Below are 1,204 nucleotides of genomic sequence, written 5' to 3' on the forward strand. Positions count from 1 at the left end.
TAAAAGCTTTTTGCACCTATGTTCATGAGAGAGTGGCTTCTAATTTTATTGTCAAGTTTGTTATCAAGATTATGATAAGGTCAAAAAGAATTAGGAAGTATCCCTTATTTTCTTCTTTGCAAGAGGTTATGTAACTTGGTATTGTTTTTCTCTAAACGTTGGGTGGCAGCTCTTGTGCTGAGGTACGGTAGCACCAGTGTTGCAGGTCCTGTTTCATTCATTTCATCTTTTCCTTTCCAGGTGTGGGGCCCAGCACAGGACAGTAGTGAGACCACCAAGGCCTGTACCTGCTCCTTGGGACTCTGCACTGTCTCTACCATCAGCCAGCCCTGCCCCCTGAGCCATCTCCACCCCCCTCGGACAGGATGAGTGCCCTCGATGGTGTCCCCTTCAAGATGCCCAAGGGCTTCATGGTCAGCACAGCATCTCCCCCCAGGCTAGAGCTCAGTGTCCCGGCCTTCAGGGAGGTCCTGCTGGCTTCCATGGTAAGGCTTAAGTTAAGCTTAAGTGAAAATTTCAATGAGAAACCTATTGCATTTACACCGTAACATAGATGAATGGGGTAGAACGCAACATTGGCGTGATTGGTCTACAGGTTTACAGGGTCTCATTACATAGATCAGATTTGTAGTGATTCTCCTGTTTTTAGCCTCCCAAGTGCTGGGATTATAGGTACCACCACTCCCAGTCTCAATCGCCACCTCAGCACGTGGCGAAGTGCTCTGCCTAAGCAGGTGCTTTAGTCCACCGAGCTATCTGGCTGGCCCTATCACGATCCACTTAATAAGTGGTGTCCTTACACCATGACAGGAAAGCGCAGCTCCCACTCGAGTGACCCATGTGGTCACATGGTAGGTGAGTGACAGCCAGGATTCCAACAGGAGTCTCAGACCTCAGAGCCACACTCAGGCCCTCCTCCCTCCTGCCTTCCCAAGGAGTCCTAATTTCCAAGGCTGCTTTGTCCTCAGGGTCCCTTTCATCGACTTCCTTTTTCCTTTTGTTAGTTGTTCTGGAAGATACCTTATTGTGGCCTAAAAATTAGTATGTGTAAAATAAATTGACAAACTTTTTTTTTTTTGATAAGGGGCCAGATTATAAAACTTCTATGGCGGGTTGGTGAGATGGCTCAGTGGTCTAAAGCACCTACTTAGAACAAGCTTAGCAAAGCACAGGGACCGCGGTTCAATCCCCCAGCACCACATGC

The 1,204-nt window shown here is 47.9% G+C and overlaps 1 protein-coding gene across 1 annotated transcript in view; it reads left to right on the forward strand.

Annotated features, from left to right (window-relative positions):
- Nucleotides 1–1,204, forward strand: part of Ubap1l (ubiquitin associated protein 1 like) — a 15,989-nt gene that overhangs the window by 1,018 nt on the left and 13,767 nt on the right. The window contains exon 2 of the mRNA XM_023712647.1: nucleotides 241–485. Within this exon, the coding sequence (XP_023568415.1) occupies nucleotides 366–485 (120 nt within the window). The 5' untranslated portion in view covers nucleotides 241–365. The remainder of the gene's footprint in view (nucleotides 1–240; nucleotides 486–1,204) is intronic.

Source organism: Octodon degus, unplaced genomic scaffold, assembly GCF_000260255.1.
Source record: "Octodon degus isolate 3935 unplaced genomic scaffold, OctDeg1.0 scaffold00026, whole genome shotgun sequence".
NCBI classification, from domain to species: domain Eukaryota; kingdom Metazoa; phylum Chordata; class Mammalia; order Rodentia; family Octodontidae; genus Octodon; species Octodon degus.